Source organism: Lissotriton helveticus, chromosome 7 (assembly GCF_964261635.1).
Source record: "Lissotriton helveticus chromosome 7, aLisHel1.1, whole genome shotgun sequence".
Taxonomy (NCBI): domain Eukaryota; kingdom Metazoa; phylum Chordata; class Amphibia; order Caudata; family Salamandridae; genus Lissotriton; species Lissotriton helveticus.
Genome location: NC_136068.1, coordinates 1,774,697,699 through 1,774,714,386, shown reverse-complemented (window position 1 = coordinate 1,774,714,386; position 16,688 = coordinate 1,774,697,699). Strand labels below are relative to the sequence as shown.

The following is a 16,688-nucleotide window of genomic DNA, read 5'->3' as shown; positions in this document are numbered from 1 at the left end:
GTAAACAGAGGGATTCGGAGAACCATGGAGCGGAAGGGGATTTCTGTTACGGAGAATGGTTTTGCGAGGTGCCAGTGTGGAACATGCCGTGTCCAGGGTATTGAGATAATTACTGGATGCTAGTGACGGGTCCGGCTCCACCGCATTGATGCCAGTGGTCAGCATAGATGCAAGAAGAGAAATATCAATGTTTTTCCAGTCTCGTGTTGAAGTGGGGGATGATGGTCTGGCTAGAGGTGGAGAGGGCTTGGCTTTAATAGAAAAACAAACTACTGAGTGATCTGTCCAAGTGAGGGGAATAGGAGAGGAAATCAAAATATCAGGGTTGTTGGTGAATATCCCATCAAGGGTATGTCCCGCCTTGTGAGTAGGCAGAGTAACAAGTTGCTGAAGTCCTACGGCTGAGAGATCACTAATAAGGGAGATGGTATAATTGTCAGTGAGGGATTCCAATTGAAAATTGAAGTCTCCTAATATGGTAGAGTGAGGAGCTCCAGCTGTATTCTCAACTAAATTGTTAAGAGTCACAAGGAAATTAGCTCTAGGGCCAGGAGGCCGGTAGAGCAAGGTACCCGTGAATGACTTGTTACTGGAGAGGCTGATAGAAAAGGAAAGGTCTTGGCAGCCTCCGTAATTAAAAGCTGTGGTTTTGAGTTTATAGCGGTCTCTATATATTATAGCTATACCGCCACCTTTTTTGATAGTTCTATCTAATCTGTGGATGCAGTAGTCCTCAGGGAGGGCTGCTTTGAAGTCAGGGCCAGAGGAGTTGTCACCCCAAGTCTCAGTGACAAACAATAGATCGAGATTATATGACACAATAAACTCTAAAATATCGAATTTATTTGTGTTTTGGAAGGGAGCGTACATTAATGAGTGCTGCCAGAACCTGTTTTGGGGTAGTAGCTGGAGGAATATGGTCGATGCAAGCAAGGCATTTGAAAGGACCTACCGAAGGATCAGTATATAAAAATGATGGCATAGAATGCGGTAGGTTGGGGGATGGATTAAGTGCTAAAAGTTGTGAGGAGGTATATTTACTCATTGCAGGGGCAATAGGGGCCTGAGGGTGCAATTGACCAGGGGGGGGGTGGCCCTGGGCCCGGTCCTGGCGCAGATGGGCTTGCCTTTGGCGCGCCGCCGCTGCGCCCGCCCGCTGCGCAGCCGGGAAGTGGTATGTACTATATAGGGTTGGAAGAGGGTGGGACTCATCCCAGCACAGGTGCGCTGAATGACTCAACCCCCAATGGCGGCAAGCCCTGCCTCCAACGCGTCAGATTCTAGTCGTCTGCGCGAGGAGTGGGCGGTGAATGCGGCGGGGCAGGGTGAGTGAAGAGCTTGTTATTAAAAAATAACACAATTAAAAGTTAAAAGTGCAGCAAATAAAGAAATACAATTTAAAATCGTGGCTGTCTCGTCCTGCGGCTTCTGCCTCAGAGGAGTCGTAATCACTGATCTTAGGCGTGCAGGGAGGCGAGGGATTAAGTAGGCGGGTGGGCGGAACTCAGCCCAGCACAGGTGCGCTGAATGACTCAACCCCCAATGGCGGCAATCCCTGCCTTCAACGCGTCAGATCCTAGTCGTCTGCGCGAGGAGCGGGCGGTGAATGTGGCGGGGCAGGGTGAGTGAAGAGCTTGTTATTAAAAAATAACACAATTAAAAGTTAAAAGTGCAGCAAATAAAGAAATACAATTTAAAATCGTGGCTGTCTCGTACTCCGGCTTATGCCACAGAGGAGTCGTAATCACTGATCTGTCTATCAGTCTTTACTTATGTAAAACATTATGGCACACCTGAAGCCATCTTGATTGGAATAAACTGTTAACACTTAAAACATTTAATTTATAAAGGAACACAATTAGGGGGGGTTCATTGTGCCCTACAAATGATGGTTAGTGCTGCAGAAAGAAAATGTAGGGCATGTTGTTGTATATTTATACTTTCTTCAATATGGCTACTTGGTGTCTGTAGTCCTTACTTAGTGTTCTTATCTTACCAGTCTCTCATAATACCTAAGAGTGTTCTATCTGTGATGTGACGATTCCAGCCTTGGCAGTTGATGGTCTGGTCAGCTGTGAGGTTTACTGCTCTGCTGTCTAACTTAAAAATATATCTTAATTACCTGAAGACGTGTCTTGCTGCCAACCTAATCTACTTACAACATTTTGGCGACGATTGGCGACATCCTGCGCTGACCAGACCAGAGGAGCAGGCCAGAAGAGAAGACCAGGAAAACCAGCGCAGCACGAGCAGGACCTCAAAAACAAGAATCCACCTTACTGCGGCATGTAACATGAAGAAAAGCAACTAAAAACTGGAGTAACACAAGAAAGCTTGATGAAATTAGCCGCAAATTTGAAGGAAAAATCAACAAAACCACTAATCCTGTGAAACGTGTGAAAATAAGCATAAAGCAACTGTAAGTAACTGAGAAATTTTAAGAAGACATCGTGCCAATGCAGCAATGATCTTGAGATTTCAAAGAAATTCTTCTTTAAGAAAAGAAACTGTTCATTTTGTTTTTGAACCTGCCAGAAGAGAAGTGAAGGGCACTCCTGTCAGAAACAAGTAACTCACCATAATTAGCCCAGCTGCTGACATTCTATGTTCCCGATTTGCTGTTTTGAAGAAATTTGACCAAAAAAAGAACAATCTTATTTCTGGTACTCTTCACGTCATCTTCATTAACCGTGAGTCTGCTTCTGGTGTGTCTGTAGTGTCCGAGTGTTCGAGTGTCCTCTTTTACCGTTGGAAACCGGGAGATCCTTCTGCGACGCTGCTATCTCCACACTGATGACATCACGGAATCTCCATGTGTCCTAGCGGAGAACCAGTGTGTCATCAGCATCCAGCGTCTTTGTGCCTTCTTCGATCTCTAACTTTTGAAGTACTTTGAGGACATCTTTGCGCAAGGTCACGCAACGTTAAGCAGCCATTTTGTTGCTATGTTCCCATTGTTACGGGAACACAAAGGAGCCAAATTTAAGAGTGATAGGAGGATATGCTCACTGTGAAAGTGCTTTCTTCCAAGCTGTAGTTGCCTAGGATATCGCAACATCTCGGTCAGTTTCCATTAAGCATGGGCGGATAGTGCGAATTGGCAATCCGCGAAATTGTGTATTTACGGATTCGAAATCCGCAAAATCCGCGAACTCTCGCGAATTTGCGGATTTTTTTTTTGTGTTCGCAAGGGTTTCTGCCAGTTCGCGAGGATTTTGTCGCAATTGTGAACTTACTTGTCAGCTCGCAACGGCCGCGACTATGTTGTTTCTACGTCTGGTTCATCATCACAGGTTCACAGCACCCTCTGTTTCACCACTGCCACCCTCTGGTACACCCATGCCACCCTCTGGTACATCACTGCCACCCTCTGGTTGGTTTATCACTGTAGATTATGGGGGTGAAAAAAAGCAAGCACACCTGCCCTGTTTCAACTGACATGAATTAATTTGGGGTTGATTAATGTGTCACTGAATTTAAACTTCCAGTCTGGCTGGCACCTGCTTCCTTATCTCTAATTTGCTTTCTGTTGCAGTGCAATTCTTTTTCACAGGACCTTTGTGGCCTATAGTTGCAAGTAGGCAACTGAACTCTGAAGGGGCCCCTCAGGAAGCACTACAGGGAATGGTTACTAATGATAAGATTGAACTTTTGCACCTGCTGAGTGCTTTCAGTTTTGTCTGTAATTGCTTTCTGTTGCAGTGTAATTTTTTTAACAGGACCTTTGTTGTATACTTGTAGCTATTCTCTGAGCCTGCTGTGAGGGTCAGAGCAGGGTCATAGAATAGTTGCAAGTAGGCAAATGAACTCTGTAGGGGCCCCTCAGGAAGCACTACAGGGAATGGTTACTAATGATAAGATTGAACTTTTGCACCTGCTGAGTGCTTTCAGTTTTGTAAAAAAACCAAATATCCAGCAGCATCCACAAAAAGTAATCCTTCCAGGTCAAGATCCAAATCAAAGTGACCAGCACATGAAGAAAGCACTGGGAGGAGCCTGCTGGACAGGAACAGGAAGTTGGAGACTGTGGGGCACTTCCTTCCTCCCCCCCCCAAAATGGACTCCTTGCAAAGAAAAAGTGCAGGCAAATGTCAACCTGAGGAGTTATTCTGATAAAAATCATAATTTTCAAGGTTTATGCTGCCTGCAGGTGGATTTCCAGTGCGAAATTGCAAATTTTGCAATCTCGCAATTGCGAGATTGTCGCTGCCCGCCGCATCTACGTGTTCGCAAGTGTTTACTCCCGCGAAATTGTAGTTGGCAAGTGCGACCAAGCAAAAAATCCGCTTCGCACGGATTTTACGAATTTTCGGCAAGTTCGCGAGAGTTCGCGGATTGCGAATTTGCCGAAAATCCGCAAAATCCGCAAGCGGAACGGATTTTACGCCCATGCTTAGTTTCCATATACAGCACACGTCGATGTATCCCAAGATCGAGGTTTCTTTTGTGGAAATGTCTTGCACCTTGTTATGCTCATTAATGCCCGTCCCTCAACTTGTTGTCACCTTTCCTAAAGTAAAGGTAAGCGACCGCATGTATTTTAAAGACTGGTGCCTTAGCCTGAGAGAGCTTGCGCCTGTCTGTGCTTTGTTAAATTCTTTTTAAAAAATGTCCTTTGTGCACTGAGACTTGCGAGTTGACAAAGCATTCGGAAACATAACAGCAAAACTTACACCAGTGAATAGCTGAAAGCTGGTGAATACTGTTACTAGAGTGACATCTAGAGGTTTCTGGAAGCATTTTCCTGTTGGCGGTATGAGTCATCTTTGTAACACAACAAAGCGAAGCCTCACCAGATTTTACATTGTGGGATCACAGCAACTATCACAGCAACTATCGGAAGATATTTCTAGTTTAAGGTTTAACACATGCGGTGTGATAGTTTTGGAGGAGATTTTGTAAAGCACGTATAAGTAAAGTCTTTTAAGAAATGTAAGGACAAGAGTGCTATTGTGAGTGAAACTGAAAATAATTTTGAAAGCCTTTTAGGCAGCCGCCATCAGCTTTCGGAGAGAGTAATTTATTGGATTACAGTGTCTTACAAGGAACAGCTTAAATGTAAGTGAGGCGGTAATAAAAAAACAAGAAAAAAGAAACAATCATTGAGTTTTAAGTGTGATGCCACCATTCAGGAAGACTATGAATCTCATGAAAAGAAAGCAATTGTATTTTGGGAAAGTGGCAATGAGTATTTAATTACTGACCTGGTGCAAACTATAACAAGTGCATTGTGAATCTAATGTGAACCAGGACAGAGAACATAGAGTTGGACTCAAACCCATAGTCAGGGAAAACTAAGGATTGTGAGAGTGAGTCTTGAACCTGGACAGGGACCGGCAGAACCAGAGGGGGACAAAGTAAGGTCCCAGAATCAGTACCGGGAGAGGACGAAGAATGTCCCAGGACCAGAAGGGCACAAAGGTCCCAGATTCAAAACCGGGAGAGGACAAAAGACGTCCCAGGACCAGAGGAGGACAAAAGTCCAACAAGCAGTACCGGGAGTGGACAAAGGGAGTCCCAGGACCGGCAGAGTTCACGACCAAGATTCGTGAAGGACAAGAGCTCCAGTACCATGACAAAGTTGTGACAAGGTGGTTCTTTGAACCGGGATAAATGTTCCGCGATTTGAACCGAGCTGTATAGCCACAGTACTGAGACAATTTGTCCACAAAAGAAATAAAATTTATAATGGAACTTAGTGGCCCAAACTACAACCAGAGGCACACAACCCGAGGAAATGATCCAGAACCTAGATATTTGGTCCAGAACTTCATCTTGGACTGTAAGTAAACTGGCTCCAAATTTTTCTTGGGGAACATCCTTCCAGAAAATTTTGAGAATTGGCGGCTTTTGTTGAACTTTCCTATCTTCGACAATGAGAGGGAAGCCGTGGCGGACAAAGACTGATCGGAGGAAGTAAACTGTCTCTTCCCGTTTTTGCTGGCCACAATGATGGATTGTAGAGAGTAGATTGTCTTTTTGTTTCTTTGTCAATCTAAGGGGAGAAGGTGGTCATCATGATCTTCATCATCTTCATGTTGATCCTTGTTTTGATTCTGTCCCTTTGCCTTCGTGATCTGGAAGTCTAAGAGGTTGCCGACCTCTTATGTGTTATATGTTTTCTTCTTCTTGCTTTCCATGCTTTAACTCTTACTAGGTGTTTGAGTGTTTCATTTGTGTTTTATCTGTAAAGGGAGAAGATATGTTGTATATTTATACTTTCTTCAATATGGCTACTTGGTGTCTGTAGTCCTTTCTTAGTGTTCTTATCTTACCAGTCTCCCATACTATCTAATAGTGTTCTATATGTGATGTGTTCTATATGTGATGGTCTGGTCAGCTGTGAGGTTTACTGCTCTGCTGTCTAACTTAATAAATATATCTTAATTACCTGAAGATGTGTCTTGCTGCCTACCTAATCTACTTACAACACATGTTTTAAGTGAGATCTCAAATCCTCTTCTATGTCATTAGAAAATTCTGACATGCAGACTGAAACAATCACTTTCAATACCAGCAGTAGTCTTCTAGGTAACTCCCTGGTGAGCAGTAGCTTTACTACAGTGATCTAATGAACAAGAGGGCTAACTTTCTGAATTTATGGCAAATGTGTGACACATCTGCATGCCTTTTTGATGGAATCAAAGTAAAAAACTGAAAGCATTTCCTACTGAGGAGACTGCAGTAAATGAGGAAATTAGGAAACTTTATAACAAATAAGTCTCCCAAGATGGCCACCATAGAAAAAAGATCCCAAATGTAGCACAAATATCACCCAGATATAGACCACATATAGCCCGATGACCGAAGTGTGCAAAACACTTTTTATTTTTAGTTGTTCTGCAGTTTTTTACAGTGCAGACTGGTCAGGTATTGGAGCGCTACATCTTACTTGGACCACTTATTGCGAATTTTGCACAAAGTACATGAGATTGATCTTGTGAAACATTGAACTTTACAATTCTGTTAACGTGAAGTTGCTCTGAACCGGGCTTTGTAACACCTGTTTTTACCTTCTCGTTTCAATTAATTCTCACTGTATTGTATTAGGAAACAGGATTTACTGTTTTTATGTACACTTTTATGATCTATGTTTCAGATAGTATAAAGTTTAATTAATTCTATGGCAGGACGGAGACGAGGATTATGCATATCTTTCCTCACTTTATTTGCATAGCAGTTCAAAGAAAACGTAACACAACAATCATTAAACAGAAGACTACACAATCCATGAACCATTAAGGGTGTAGTCTCCAAGGCAACTATAGTCCAATCATATCACAGTCCATCGTATATAATATTGTGATATCGCTTCCGCTTCCTCTTTCTTCACTGCTCGTCAGTTAAGCGTTTTCCTTACATTCTTGGCTTAATCTGACGTTGTTGCTGTTTGTACAGCGGTTTCTTGTGCATGTTATAAACATTATTGCCTTGGTATTGTTTCATATTCCATGCGCAGCAGGCTCTTGCTCGAGGGCGTTCTCCCCTTTGCAGTTTCGCCTGCTGTGCGCTCTGCGCGCTGTGAGATCCTGTCAGGCGCATCTGGTCCGAGCGAGGCAGTTCCGTCGAGCACTACCGCTGGTCATTACGTGCGTTTGGGAATCCGGTCACTCATTTAGTGTCCGCTTGAATCCCGACCAACCCTCGCCTAATTTTGTCACCACTACGCGGTGATTTTCCCACATGGCCACTTTAGTGACCAGCACCACCTGGTGGTGGTAATTGCTATTGCGCCTCGGTCTATTCTTACAAAAGCTAACGGGGAAAGCCCAGTTGTTGGAGCACCGGTAAGGGGGCTGCCTTAAGGATTTTAACCCCTTCGACGCTCATGATGAGCTCAGCTCATCATGAACCGCGGGTTTTTTAAAAGTGCCGCGCACAGCGGGAATGTGCGCTGCACGGATGAGGTTAAGGGCATTTGTTTTGTGCTCACACCCTCTGCTATCATGTCTTCTCCAGAAGACCATTTTTATTCCTCCTACCAGGAAGTGGAGGAGGAATGGCCCCCCAACTTCTCCCTCCAGCAGTGGACCAAGCCCTCTATCTGGCTATTTCTAGGGCGCTAGCTCCTCTTAGGGATCAGGTTGATAAGCTGGCGAAAAGCATCCCTGGGTTGTTCAGTGACCCAGATCTGGGGGTGGTGGGTCCAGTAGCTCCCAGATGGGTAATAAAAGGTATGTTAAGCATAACACGGGGCACTTGGAAGGGTTTGATACATTTACGGTGACCTTCCTCAAGAGTGCACGAAAGTTAAAATATGCACCCTCCCGGAGAAAATTGCGACTCTGTCATCACTATTGTAGACACCGACGGCTGGTTTCCCTTAGAGGGAGAGGGTGTATTGGAGGACTTTTTCTCCTCCGATGAGGATAAGGACTCTGGGCATCCCTGGCATCCAGAGTCCCACTCCTCTCAGTCCCCCGTTGGGGACAGGGTCCATTCGGGCATGTCCGAGCCTACCCAAATTTACCATCCTAGGTCGGTGGAGTGGACCCCTGATGCCAAAGTGATAGAGTATGTGGTGGGGAAAATCCATCAACCCCTTGAAAGGGAGGTCAGGAATAGGATGAGGGGAGAATGCCACAGGCTCCCACTGAAGGGGAAGGTGGCACACATGCCTGAAATTGATGAGAAACTATGTACCTTTTTTTCCAAGTATATGAGGGATCCCAAGAAAGGAATTGATAGGTCTTGGACGTGGTAGGGCCCTTGACCCAAATTATTCAATTGGTGGAGCCTTCAAAAGAGTCAGGATCCCCATTGTCCACGGATATTGTGTCTGATTGGGTGCACTACCTAAACCCTAAAACACTACCCCCTCCACTATCCAAACAGCACTGCACTACCCTTAACCCTAAAACACTACCCTCAGCACGACACCCAACACTATCCAAACATAACTGCACTAACCTAAACTCTAAAACACTACAACCAGCATGACTCCCTACACTACCCAAACACCACTTACTACCCTAAACCCTAAAACACTACCTCAGCACGGCCCCCTTCACTATACAAACACCACTGCACTGCCTTAAACCCTTAAACACTACCCCCAGCATGACCTCCTACACTACACAAACACCACTGCACTATCCTAGACCCTAAATCTACCCCCAGCATGACCCCCTACACTACACAAACACCACTGCCCTGAACCCTAAAACAATACCCCCAGCACGACCCCTTCACTACCTAAACACAACTGCACTACACTAAACCCTAAAACACTACCCCAAGCACGACCCCTTCACTACCCAAACAAAATTGCACTACCCTAAACTTAAAAACACTACCCCCAGCACTACCCCTACACTACCCAAACACCACTGCATGACCCTAAAACACGACCCCCTACACTACACAAACACCACTGCACTACCCTAAACGCTAAAACACTAGAACCTGCACAACCCCCTACATTCCATAAACACCACTGCACTACCCTAAACCCTAAAACACTAACGCCAGCACGACCCCTACACTACCCACACACCACTGCACTACCCTAAACCCTAAAACACTACCCCCAGCACGACCCCCAACACCACTGCACTACCCTAAACCCTAAAACACTACCCCTGCACTACCCTGTACACTACCCATACACCATGCACTGCCCTAAATCTACCCCAAGCATGACCCCCAACACTACCCAAACACCACTGCACTACCCTAAACCATAAAACACTACCCCCAGCACGACCCCCTACACTACACAAACACCACTGCACTACCCTAAACCCTAAAACAATAACATCAGCATGACCCCCTTTGCTACTCAAACATCACTGTACTACCCTAAACCCTAAAACACTACCCCAGCAAGACCACATACACCACTGCACTACCCTAAACCCTAAGACACTATCCCCAGCATGACCCACAACACTACTGCACTACCCTAAACCCTAAAACACTACCTCCAGCACTACCCCTACACTACCCAAACACCACTGCACGACCCTAAAACATGACCCCTACACTACACAAACACCACTGCACTACCCTAAACGCTAAAACACTAGAACCTGCACAACCCCCTACAGTCCACAAACACAACTGCACTACCCTAAACCCTAAAACACTAACACCAGCATGACCCCTACACTACCCACACACCACTGCACTACCCTAAACCCTAAAACACTACCCCTGCACTACCCTGTACACTACCCATACACTATGCACTACCCTAAATCTACCCCCAGCACGACCTCCAACACTACCCAAACACCACTGCACTACCCTAAACCATAAAACACTACCCCCAGCACGACCCCCTACACTACACAAACACCACTGCACTACCCTAAACCCTAAAACAATAACACCAGCATGACCCCCTTTGCTACTCAAACATCACTGCACTCCCCTAAACCCTAAAACACTACCCCAGCAAGACCCCATACACCACTGCACTACCCTAAACCCTAAGTCACTATCCCCAGCACGACCCCCAACACCACTGCACTACCCTAAAACAATACCCCCAGCACGACCCCCTACACTACCCAAACACCACTGCACTACCCTAAACCCTAGAAAAGAACCCACCATGTCCAATCCCCCTTACCTCTCACACCTCATGCTTACTCTCTCCTCGTGGTTCCTGCTTTACGTCGTCTCTGAGGGGAGGTGCACGTCGTTGTGAGGAAACGGAACAGCCTCTGTTTCCTTACAACGACGTGGATCGTCTACATGTTTTTTAGAACACATGGTCATTTACCATGCATATCTTTACAACAAAATTCGTTGTAAAGGCATGCGTAGTAAATGACCATGTGTTCTAAAAAAATTTGTAGTAATGACTTCGCCATGTACAACGCATGCGTGGTAATGCATGCGTTGTAATGGTATCTCGAAGTTAAAAGTCATTGTAATGGCTGTTTACCGATCAAAGCTGGCCCCTGTTCTTCAGTCAGATGTTTATTTGATTAATTAGGAGGAAGGAATGTGTTTTTTTTTTTTACTGTAAAGTGCATTCCCGGCTATTGTATTGTGAATGTGTCCGTGTGGCCTGGTTTCACTTCCGGTGAGAGAGTGGAAGAATCTCTTTGGATGTAAAGGAGTTCTGTTGTTGGATGGGGCCGGCGTGACACGTCATCAGAAAACATAGCTAATGAAAAGTGTCCTCCCTGAAGTGTGTAGCAGTGCCATGAGAGGTCAACGAGTGTGCGTCCGACCGCAGTATGCCCGTACTGCGTGACCCATGTGCCGCCTCGAGGGTACGGGAGGCAGAAGCGGCATCGCAGGTCCTCTTGAAGACCATTGTAGCACTAATTCTACATTTTGGTACTCGGGCATTTTAACTTTGTTGTTCCTGCAAGATACAAAGAGAAGATCCTGTGTTATTCAGTGCCGTTGTTACCTTTTTTGTGGGTTGTGGTGCTTGTCACTTCGCTGCCCCGCGGGTGCACACGACTGGTCACCCCACCTTGTGTGCCATCTGGACCTCTGCCCTCGGATCACTGGTTTCCGTTTCTGGAGTGACAACATAAACAGTTGCTCCCAAAGGAGTAGCCTGAACACTTAGGTGAATATCCCCTGCACCAGCATTCCACGGAAATTCTTTCCTAGCTCTCCCACGTCAACGAGGACGTCATAGTACGGCTCCGCTCGCAACACCATATGACGTCATCGGACCCATAAGAGGACCTCGCCGGCGTGCTGATGTCAGTCCCACCCATTTTTTCTGTGCCACCGAGGCAAACAGGCGGACCGAGACATTTTCACATGTATACATAGTATAATAAATATATATATAATCACTGACAAAACCATAGGTTTCAGGCACGTTATAGTTAGAAATTAGCATTTAAAAAACCTTAGAATTACACTGAAAAAAACATAGGTTTCAGGCACGTTAAAGTTAAAAATTAGTATTTTAAAAAACCCTAGAAATTCACTGAAAAAAACCATAGGATTCAGGGGTGTTATAGTTAGTTGGACATTTCACTTGTACAAAACCATAGAAATTCCCCCGTTATAGTTAGTTCAGCTAACTATAACTCGCGCACCTGCAATGTACTGCTGATGACGTCACATATTACATCACTCATGACATGGTCAGTGACATCACTTATGACATCACTGATGACATCTCATATGACATCACTGATGACATCATCCAGTGAATGTGTGTTTTTCTGAAAATTAAATATGTTTTATATATGTATATCTCAAGGTCAATGGAAGAATACATGGGTATATAAGTGTCTAAATGGATAATTTGTTTGTAAAATTGATTGTATAACTGACTGATTAAATGTTTCTTAGTGAATACATGGGTTAGTGAGTAATGTTTAAATATGTAAATATCTGTATCAGTCTCTCACTTTGTGTATAAGTGGCTGCATGGGTTGGTGAGTAGCTACATGAGTGTCTATATGGGTTATTAGTTGTTTTTTTGTGTATCAGTATGAGTGTCTGAGTGTCTGTATGGTTCAGTGGGTGGTATTTCTTAGTGCATAGATGCATGAATGAGTGACTCACTGTTTGTATGTGTTGAAGACAGCATGTGTGCAGGACTGTATAGGTGGATGAGTGTGTGTATGAGTGTGTTAGTGAGTGAATGGCTGTCTCAATAGTGTCTTTAAGAGTAACTACATATGTTTTAAACTAGTATATGTGAGTATTGGTGCATATTAGTAAGTATATGTGAGAGTGAGAGATTGGAAGAGTTGTTGTACAAATAAGTAGGGGTTTCTATAGGTGATTGTTTAAGAGAGTAAGTATGTGTTCGTTTCTGTAGAAGTATGTGTGGTAGTGTGTATATAACTGTATATGCAAGTAAATGGATATTTGATGCTTTGCTTGCATGTGTGACAATGTGTGTGAGTAACTATATGGATGAGTGGAGGTGTGTAACAGGATGTATAGATGTATGAGTACATATGATGAGTGAGTACATGTATGAGTGACTGTATAGGGACTGTTGTTGAATGAGTGGATGTGTGTGTACATCTTGGAATTACTGAATAGGCGTGTTGTAACTGGTAGTGGTATGTCCATTGTTTTAAAATGTTAGTTTGCCTTTTTGAGTGTGTGTATCAAAGGTTATATCAGGGTGAGAGGAGGTCTGCCACTCTATCCCAAGGATGATGTCATTTGAGATGTCATCAGTGATGTCATTTGAGATGTCATCAGTGATTTCATCAGTGATGTCACTGACCACGTCATGAATGATGTAATATGTGACATCATCAGCAGTGCATTGCGGGAGCGCAAGTTATAGTTAGCTGAACTAACTATAACGGTAGAATTTCTATGGTTTTGTAAGAGTGAAATGTCCAGCTAACTATAACGTCCCTGAAACCTATGTTTTTTTCAGTGAATTTCAAAGGTTTTTTAAATGCTCATTTTTAACTATGCCTACAGAGTTAGGACGTGTGCAGAAAGAGGAAGAAAGGCGCAGAAAGAAGCAAGCGAAATGCAGAAAGAGGCAGCAGAACTCCAGAAAGATGAAGAAAAGTGCAGAAAGAAGCAAGAGATATGGAGAAAGAACTAACAGAGGTGCAGAAAGAGGCCTTGTTGCAAAGTCATCCTGTGCCCCCAACTTTTTGCTGAATGGTACTAGTGGTAACTGACTCTGACTAACCAGGCCCGGAGCCAGGGCTATGCTGAAAGACACTTAGAATACAGTGAAAACACCTACATACTCTAGGGTACACTATGGGTTGGGGTAGCCCTGTGATTGGCATGTCCTCCCCTGTAAGGCCCTAGTACATAATAGGGCAGGGGGGTTAAAAATACCTCTAACTCAGATGTACAGAAAGAGGCAGGAGTGGTGCAGAAAGAGGGAAGAGTGGTGCAGAAAGAGGGAAGAGATGGGTAGAAAGAGGCAAGTGAATTGCAGAAAGAGGGTAGAGGGGTACAGAAAAAGATGGGAGAGTTGCAGAAAGGAGCAACAGAGGTACCGAAAGAGGCAACAGAGGTGCTGAAAGAGGCAAGAGATCTGAGGAAAAAAGCAACAGAGGTACTGAAAGAGACAAGTGAGGTACAGAAAAAAGCAAGAGAGGTGCGGAAAGTAGGAACAGAAGGTATTTGTTATCCATTGACCATTCTGAAGCCCGACCCCCTGGTTTCACTCGTGTCCATATGTCCCGCCTCTCCCTCGTTGGTATCCGCTCGCCATTTCACCCGTCTGTCCCCGCTCCCACACTGCCTCCTTCACTTCTTTCAGAAGTCTGTCCCTTCTCCACTCACTGGTCCTCTGCTCCAATATCTCTCCCCAGTAGTCAAGGCTCCTCTTTTCATCCCTGCTGTCCTACGCACCTGCCCGTTACCCCTCCCTCAATAGTTCCTGCTCTCAATTCCATGCTCCTTCCACCACCTTTGGTCACTGCTCTCTTTTAATCAGCTGGTCCCCTCCCACTTCCAGCTCTTCCTTTTATCCTTTTGCCTCTCTAGGCTTCTTCATTAACTATCAGTCACAGGCTCACAGATTTGCCCCTTCTTTCCTCTTCACCCGTCCCCACCCCCTCATTAGTATCGGCACACCATTTCACCCGTATTCTCACTCCCTTGTCTCTTTCTGCTGTCCTTTTAATCAGTCCATAATGTATCTCTTGTTCATTAGTCTTTGATCTCCTTTTATCCATATGCCCCCTCCATCTCTCATAAGTCCCTCGTCTCTTTCAATCATCTGCCCTACTAGGTCGTCCTCTCCTTTCACCAGTCCACCACTTTCCACTCACATATCCCTGCCCTGCCTCCCGCCTGTTGCCTCTCCCTCATTAGCCCCTGCGCTCTTTAAACACGTCTGTCCCTAACCCCCTCGCTGGTTCGTGCCAGTCAGCCTACTCTGGGGTGAGTGCTCCCTGCTCGCTCCCCCTATCATCCGCCTATCTACTGTCCCCTCACTAGTCCCTCCTCTCATCTTCACCCCGTCCTCTCCTGGTCACTAGCATCGGTGAACCATCACCCCATAGGCCACTCTCCCCTCGCTGGTATTTGCTATCCATTCAACTTTCTGACGCCCCCGACCCCCCTGGTTTCACTCGCGTCCGTGTCCTGCCTCTCCCTCGTTGGTATCCGTTCTCTTTTTCACCCGTCTGTCCCCGCTCCCACACTGCCTCCTGCGCTTCTTTCAGAAGTCCGTCCCTTCTCCACTCACTGGTTCTCTGACCACCTTTTCACCCATCTCTCCCCAGTAGTCCGGGCTCCTCTTTTCATCCCTGCTGTCCTTTACACCTGCCCGTTGCCCCTCCCTCAATAGTTCCTGCTCTCAATTTCATGCTCCTTCCACCACCTTTGGTCACTGCTCTCTTTTAATCAGCCGGTGCCCTCCCGGGCACCACTTCCAGCTCTTCCTTTCATCCTTTTGCCTCTCTAGACTTCTTCATTAACTATCAGTCGCAACCTCACAGATTTGCCTCTTCTCTCCTCTTCACCCGTCCCCTCTCCCTCATTAGTATCTACTCCCCATTTCACCCGTATTCTCACTCCTGCCAGTAGATAATTTATACCAGTAGATAATATATACACACACACACATATCTATGTGTGTGTATATATGTATATAGTGCATTAATTCGTATTGCTATTTGTACATATGTTCATTGTATGTCAGCAAATTGACGTTTAAGAACGAAGGCTCAGTTCTTATATGCAGGTCAATTATATTTTACTATTTTAAATGTAATTATATTTTAATTTATTATAGTTTTTTAGTTTATTGTGGTCAAATATATTAGCCTTTGGGCCATCAGTTCTAATGCGAGGTCACGTCAATAATTACCTCCAATGCACATGATGCTGGTAATCGAGAGTCCCTGTGCCAGAAGTTAGGTGCACTGATGCCCCTCCCTCCCCCAAACCATTACCTGGCAGCAGAAACACCGTATTCGCCACACAATATACCTTGAGTCAGGAGGACAGCCAACAGGATTCCCGCCAAGGCCACTTTTCGCAAAACCTTCGCGCGCCTTCCCTCTTCCATCCCTGCGCTTCCCTTCTTGTTCGTCTGCCGAGGAGAAAAGGTGGCGTCAGAGTCGAGCCAAGACCTGGAGTGAACTGGCTCTTGTAGGCAGCTTGCCAGCCCGTTGGGCAGGTCAGATCTCTTCCTTCTCTGCCTGCGTCAGAACTGCGGAAGGGATGACTTCGGGTGGGGCCTTAAGCAAAGACACCTCCTCACTCTCACACACACACACACACACACACACACGTAAGTGTTTCGACACGGGGTACGCTTAGGCAACTTGGTGAATTTCTACACTTGACTAATGTTCTGGAAACAGCGCCTTCAGGCTTCAAAACAGTACATTGCCTAAGAGCCGCTTTAAAAGGTCAACCAGTGACAAAACCGAGTTTCCTCAGACTCCTGGCGATCCGGGAATCAGGGCGCATCGTTTGACAGCCCTCCCACCACCGCCAGCGAAGAGGAAGGTGATTTAAAAACAAAGCAATTCCATATCTGCCCTGTCCTTGAACCGCGCTTGCATTGAGCAAGAAGGGAAACATCAAGGGAGTGTTTGTAATCTGACTGCGCTCTAGTGTTGCTTAAACTGAGAGGGCGGAGCACTTGCTGCTGTCAACCCTATTAGCATTCATAGTGCTTGTTCTTTTCTGATAAGTAGTCCAGAGCCCGAAGGAGATGAAAAACAATAGGATATTAGACATATACTTTAAATGTACCGACCTTAGAAGGATAGGAGGCGGAGTTGATTTTGCTGGGATTCAAATTG

General features: G+C 45.3%; 1 protein-coding gene across 1 annotated transcript in view; it reads right to left on the bottom strand.

Annotated features, from left to right (window-relative positions):
• LOC144770764 (ly6/PLAUR domain-containing protein 3-like) overlaps positions 1-16,358 on the bottom strand; it is a 139,292-nt gene extending 122,934 nt beyond the window's left edge. Inside the window, exon 1 of the mRNA XM_078655513.1 lies at positions 15,865-16,358. Within this exon, the coding sequence (XP_078511639.1) occupies positions 15,865-15,943 (79 nt within the window). The 5' untranslated portion in view covers positions 15,944-16,358. The remainder of the gene's footprint in view (positions 1-15,864) is intronic.
• Between the last annotated feature and the right edge of the window lie 330 nt (positions 16,359-16,688).